At 41.2% G+C, this 7,245-nt stretch overlaps 1 protein-coding gene across 1 annotated transcript; it reads left to right on the plus strand.

Annotated features, from left to right (window-relative positions):
* Positions 1-287: 287 nt before the first annotated feature.
* On the plus strand, positions 288-1,211 carry LOC115077537 (olfactory receptor 6N2-like). The gene has a single exon (XM_029579830.1). The coding sequence runs from the start codon at positions 288-290 to the stop codon at positions 1,209-1,211; it is 924 nt and encodes a 307-aa protein (XP_029435690.1).
* The last annotated feature ends 6,034 nt before the right edge of the window (positions 1,212-7,245 follow it).

Genomic DNA, 7,245 nt, shown 5'->3' on the forward strand with positions numbered 1-7,245 from the left:
GACGACACAGAGTCTGAAAATGACATCCCCATCCAACCTTTACTTCCATGTGAATCGGATCACATCATGCTTCTTTCATGGACTCTGTGCTTGTCACGTTATCTTCCGGGCCTCACTTTCCCATGCTATCACATCTTATCAACAATAAATATTTGCTCTTTCTGGAAAAGGAATAAAAAAAGAATATTCTCATTGGAATAAATTATAATCAATAAGTACGTACCCAAAATATATTAGTGAATAAAATTCCCAGCTGCTTTTCTGCTTTCAGGTTAAATATTGGACCGATGTTTAAAGGAAACAATACAGAAGTGAAAGAATTTATTCTTCATACACTCTCCATCAATGGGGGTGCACATGGTGTTCTATTTACGCTGTTCTTACTGATCTACACTCTTACTTTGGTTGGGAATATAACGATCATCATGCTGGTGTGGTCCAACACGTCCCTTCACAAGCCCATGTACATCTTCCTGAGCAACTTGTCTTTTGTTGAAATCTGGTACACAACCAGCACTGTGCCAAAAATACTGTCTGGTTTTCTGTCTCAAAAGAACTACATTTCTTTTACTGAATGCTTTCTACAGTACTATTTCTTTTTCTCCTTTGGAGCAACTGAGTGCTGCTTTATCACCATCATGGGTTATGATCGATATCTCGCCATCTGCCATCCCCTCCATTACCATGTGTTAATGAGCAGCAGGGTATGCTTCTGCCTGGCTGCTTCCTGCTGGATCAATGGATTCCTCTGGAGTTTGGTGCCGGTAATTTTAATATCACAGTTACCCTTCTGTAGAAGAAATGAAATTGATCATTTCCTGTGTGATACGGGGCCTCTATTGGAACTTTCCTGCCTAAGGGACTTTGTGACAGAAGTAACCAGTTCTGTAATCACTTCAGTAGGACTCCTTATTAACTTCTCCTTGATCTGCATCTCTTATATTTTCATTATTCAAACCATAATAAGAATCCCTTCCTCATCTGGGCGTCGTAAAGCCTTTTCCACCTGTGCCTCCCATCTCACTGTGGTGATCATGTTCTTTGGAGTTGCTATGTACATGTACATTAGGCCCTCGGGGAAGCACTTCTTACTTGAGGATAAGTTGGTGGCTGTCCTCTACACTACTGTGACTCCTTTGCTGAATCCTGTAATTTATAGTCTACGGAATAAGGAGTTCATTTATGCAGTGAAAAAAGTCCTGAAACATTAATTATATATTTATTTATTTATTTATTTATTTATTTAACAGCATTTAATATACCGGCATTCATGGGGCACATCACGCCGGTTCACAATAAAACTTGAGAAAGGAGGAAATTACAAAAAACAGGGATAGGGGGAGGGAGCAGGTGAGAAAGGGAGCGGGGGAGAGGGGGATAGATAGAGAGAAGAAGATGAGAAAGCAGCACAGAAGGTAGAGTAGAGTAACTATAACTGTGGAGAAGAACTTATTTACAGCAGATTATGAAGTACAACAGCAGAGATTGGCTTGTTTACAGCAGGTTATTTGATACAACATTTTTATAGCATGCTAATGTAGAATTACATCTAGAGGAGGCTTCAAATTAACTTTTTTTTATTCACTACCTACATTTCTAGAATGCATCTATACAGGACCTGTTTTTCTTTTCATGCTTCCTATTTTATATTTATGTAAAGCATCTTCCATATTTCCTTCCTTCCATTCCTCGATCTAGAGTACGTTTGATTTCTATCAATATTTGTAGCTATATATTCTTACATTTCCATGTTCATAACCTGAACCTGCACTTTGGGTAATTATTATGTAATTATTTTTATTGTTCTAAATGATTTAATTTGCTGTCTAAACAGCTTCAAATATAAACTTGACTGTTCCTGAATTACTTTTTTTGTTCCTCTACATTTGTAATTGTAATTGTATTGCTCCCTGCATAGCAGTAAACTCTGTTGTGTATATTGCATACCTTACATTGTGCACTACTGAGGATTTCAAAGTAAACGTATGTGTATAAGTCCATTTTGTAAACCATTCCTTAATTGGCCGGCTGTGAGCAGAGTTGTCCACACATAATGTTACTTACATCTGCTCCAAGCAGAGCATCACTTGTACAACCTAAATTGTACTCTCTCTATCCATCAATGCTACAAATCTGAATCATCAACCCCTGTTCTCCTGGTAGAGCTGGTGGCGAGGCTCATAAAATTCTGCATACAATTAAACTGCTGAAATAGTTTCCTTTAAAAAGAAATTGTGTGTGTGGCTGATTCAATTCTATTTTTACATTTTCATTATTTTCTTCCCATTTCAGATTCCCCGCATTTATATTTCTTATGCTTTCCTGTTCTTTTCTGCTGCCTGCTTCTTTCTTACCTATTCTTCCAAACCCTTTGTTTTCCAATAATCTGTCTCCCTCCGAATGATGCCTCTTCTCTCATCTGTCAATTTCCGCAGTGTTTGTCCTCACCCCTCCAAATTCTTCTCCCCAGTATCATTACCTCACTCCTCTATATCTCTCCATCCCCCCTTTTCCCCACTTTCACCCTTCTAGACTTCTCATCCTATTTTCCCAGCCTCCACCTTCCAATCTATCATCATCATTTCTGCCCTTCAATTCCACCCCTACCACTCTTCTTCCTATAACTAGCCATGCCACTTCCCCAGCCTGTGAGAGAGCACTGGATCCTGGCTTGCTGACCTACTGAAGGAAGAGTAGCTTACATTGGTTGAAATAGTAATCAAGCTTGCCCAGTTGAGGTAAAGAAGCAGATGCCAGCTTGCAGATTCAGAAATGGAAGGGATGCATTAGCAGCCAGGTTAACTGGGCAAGAAATGAAAAGGAATAGCGGCCATGTCAGTGGTAAGGGAAGTAATGTGCATGCGGGCTTAAAGAACATTGTTCAAAATATTGCGTGCATAAAAAGTAGCATATATGCACCTAAAGTAAGTAGCATCTCCTTACATATTCCACTTTCACACACACATACATGCATGTAAAATAGAGGCGGTCAAGATGCGTTCCTGAGTAGAACTGACAGTTATACATGTAAGTTGCTTTTTTAAAAGACATTTTAACAAGTAAAATTTCCAGCCTACTCATGTATTTCTACACCTGTTAATTCTGTGGTGTAAGTGATATTAAATGTGTTGATTGTATATTACCCACTGGGTGGGAGGTCTTGGTAAATAGGGCAAAATTCAGTTTGAAGAAGCAGGAGAATTGCTTTGGCCTGAATATTGACTGGGCAAATTGGTGCACTAGTTGGTAAAACTAAAATTTCATATGTTTTCAAGTAACCTGACATGTGATTACATCCTGCATTACTTTCACACATAAAATGTACCCGCGTATATTTAAAAAGTATGTTGGTGAATTTTATAAACCCAACGCAAGTCGAAATTAGGGGACACATGAATATGTTGGGTGGGAGCGAGCCAAACAGATTTTAAAAGCCCCCCCCCCGGATTCACCTGAACATGCCACTGTGCGCACAAATGAAACATTTCCAAAAAGGGGTGGGGCATGGGCATTTTGGGATTTCAACATGAAATTTCCACTTGAATGCTTAAGTGCACTGGCGCGCGCTGGGGTCCCCTGCCACGTAATTTTACTTCTGCTATGGATAAAAGAGAACAAAAAAGTCTAGGCAGATCAGCGGGGCTTTACAGGTTGGGGCTAATGAGAGAAGGGAGGTTAGTAAACTAGGGTGGGGTTGGAAGTCCTATCCCTTAACTGGGCATACTGGGAATGAACTGGGAAAATTGGCAATGGGGTTGCCATGTGCCACTTACACAGTATAAGCGGCATTTGTGCACACAGGCATGTGTCTACTTAAAATTAAGTTGAAACGTCATATGAAAATTAAGCTGAAACGAATCGTGTTGCCATACGGCCGGCGCCATTTTGCACAAAATGGCGCCGGCCGTACGGCAAAACGATTCGACTGCAGGAGGTCGTTCCCAGACCCCCGCTGGACTTTTGGCAAGTCTTGTGGGGGTCAGGAGGCCCCCCCAAGCTGGCCAAAAGTCCCTGGGGGTCCAGCGGGGGTCCGGGAGCGATCTCCTACGCTCCTGACATCATTTTGCCGTACAAAATGGCGCCGGCCATACGGTGTATGGCCGGCGCCATTTTGTACGGCAAAACGATTCAACTGCAGGAGGTCGCTCCCGGACACCCGCTGGACTTTTGGCAAGTCTTGTGGGGGTCAGGAGGCCCCCCCAAGCTGGCCAAAAGTCCCTGGGGGTCCAGCGGGGATCCGGGAGCGATCTCCTATGCTCCTGACGTCAGGGGACAAAAACAAAATGGCGCCAGCACTACCTTTGCCCTGTCATATGACAGGGCAAAGGTAGCGCTGGCGCCATTTCTACAACGCACCGCAGGCCTGAGAGTAAAAGATCACACCGGGACCCCCGCTCTGGACCCCAGGTAATTTAAGGCATTTTGGGGGGGTTCGGGAGGGTGGGGGATTTAATTTAAAGGGTCGGGGTGGGTTTTAGGGTTGTTTTAGTGTGCCGGTTTTTCCGCCCTCCCCCTTCCCCCGATTTACGATTTTTGACGATAAATCGGGGGAATTCCTATTGTATCGCGCTTCTAACGATTTTTGACGATTTAAAATATATCGGACAATATTTTAAATCGTCAAAAAATGATTCACATCCCTATCAGAGATACAGTCTCTTAACTGTAACTTGGGAAGCCAGATTAAGGATTTTAGGAGTAGAGGAACTGGTGGAACAAAATACATCGCAAGTCCTGTCTGTGAACTTTAAATTAATAAAAGATTATGGAATCCAGTCCAAAAGACTAGAGTTCTTGGAAAGTCATGTTGGAGACCTCAATTTGAGATTTTTAAATTTTCCTCGTCCTTTGGGAGAGGATACCAACAGCATGTTTAGAAAGTTTTTCGTGGAAAATTTAAAATTTGAAGAGTCTAAACTTCCTTTTTTTAATAAGGCATATTTTATATCAAAAGCCAGAAGAAACATCAGAGATAATCACATAGAAGCCCTCGACAACTTTACTCAATTTCTGGAAAGCTCAGCAGTAGAGATTCTAGACCACGGAACGTTACTTGTGTCTTTTGTGACAGAGAGAGATATTAGTGATGTAATGAGAAAATATTTCCAAAATATAACTCTTACTTTTTTGGTCAAGTTGTTAAAATATTCCCAGATTTTGCTAGGGCCACCCAAATAAGGAGAAGGGAGTTTCTCAATATGAGATCACAAGTTATAACCTTGTGATCTAATATTTACGTTTGTATTAAAATACCCTTACAGGTGTATAATCCGAGGAAAAGATGAATGTCATGTTTTCACTATGTCAGAACAGCTGAAGTCCTTCTTAAACGTCAGGAATTTGAACATCAATCCTGTGTAACAGATCCCCTAAGATAATCATTTATTGTAACCCACCGTATCAGTTAAGCCAGTTTTTCTTGTTATTTTGTTTCCTTATACATTCCCTTTAATTTATCAGGGTCTGGTTCCTTTGTTTTTTAATTTGAAAAAAATTATACCTCGCTGAAAAGTGTTGTAATTGGTACTTTTCTTATTGTATATGTTTAATGTGAAAATTGATATTTTACATATCTTTTCTTTTCTGATGAAGTAAGATGTATGTTTATTTTCGTGAAAATCAATAAAATATGAATTATAAAAAAAAAAAAAAGATGTGATGAGAGGAGCAACTTCCAAAGAGGTTACAGGTATTATGCCACCTTCTTCCAGTGCCCTGGCAGTGGATGCGTCTATGGAACTAGATTCCATGGCCAAGTCATAAGTGTAAACTTGAGGGTTGCTTGGAATTATAACATCCTTTTTGTTTATTCAAACATTGTTTGCCTCTCTTTCTACAGTAATAGGAGAGCATGAATCACTCCATATTCTGACAAGTCTTGAGCAGATGAACCAAAAATAATGTAAAAAAATATGTTCATGTCTGCTAATTCTGTAGAACTTGGAAGTGAAAGAATGGATTAAAATGTACACAACTTCATATCCATTTTACTAAATTTCCAGTGGGTTTGTGGCCATTAAATCCAGGTCAAGCTGACACTGAGTCAAGAGGTTTGTTTACCTCTCCTATGCTTGTTGATCAGATGAGGTTTGAATGTTCCCCTTTTTGCACCTCCTCTCTGTGCAGAGCACTCATTGGGAAGGCGGAGGCATAGCAAATCTTACTAACATGAAATAAAGCAGTCCACGGGCTCCTAGGATTCGTTGGCCTCTCCCGTGCTATGAATCGTGGCACCCTGTTGTCCTGCAGCAGCTGGTGATAGGGCTGCTTTAAATTCTTTAAACAGCTGAAATATTTTCTTAAAACCTTTTTTTCAAACCTTTCTTGTGTGTGTGCCTGACTCAGTTTCATTCTTCTCTGTTCATTCTTTACTGCCTCTTTTTCAATTTATATTTATTTCTTCTTCTTCCCTGTTCTTTTCTGCTGTCTGCTTCTTTCTCTCAGATCCTACCTTACCCTTGCTCTCACATAAACCTGTCTTTCTCACCAGTCACCACAACTCTGTCACATTTTCTCTCTTCCTCCCTGTTTCTTTTCCTTTGCTTCCTCTTTATAACTTCCGCAGTCTTTTGTCCACCCCTCTAACATCTCACCTGCTTCTATTCTCAACACTTTCTCCCCAATCAACAGCTTCACTCCTTTATATCCTCTCTGCATCCATCCTTCTCCCTAGATTCACCCTTCCAGCCTCTCATCCTTCTATCTCCCAAGTCTGTACCTTCCAATCTGTCACCATCCTTTCTCTCTTCCAATTGTACCCCCTACCACTCTTCCTCCTATTACCATCCCTCCCCTTTCTCCAGCCTGGGAGCAGAGGACTGGCAGCCTTCAGTTTGACCAAATAAAGAATTAAGCAGCAGCAGCAGCAGCTACTGAGTTAGCCTACCTGAGGAAGAGGAGAGACGGCCACTATGCTTGACCAATGGCGGTAAAGAAGCAGAAGCCATCATACAATGGAAGAGATGCCTTAGCAGCCAGCCTATTTCAGTGTTATAAAAAAAATAGGCATAGCCAGTATGGTTAGGGAAAAGAAGTGCTTGCTGACTCATGTGCACAGTGCTTAGTAATCAGGGACAACTGCCTCTTCAGGACATACATGAATTCAGCAGCGCGATAGGATAGAAAGGCTCAAGGGATAGGAGAGGAGCAACACAAGGAGGAAGAGGGCACAGAGGCCAAAGAGGCAGGAGTGCCAGACTGCTGCTGGAAAGGAAGGTCACTGAAAGATTGCCAGCTGGTATATTG

The sequence above is a fragment of the Rhinatrema bivittatum genome, chromosome 16 (genome assembly GCF_901001135.1).
Source record: "Rhinatrema bivittatum chromosome 16, aRhiBiv1.1, whole genome shotgun sequence".
Taxonomy (NCBI): Eukaryota; Metazoa; Chordata; class Amphibia; order Gymnophiona; family Rhinatrematidae; genus Rhinatrema; species Rhinatrema bivittatum.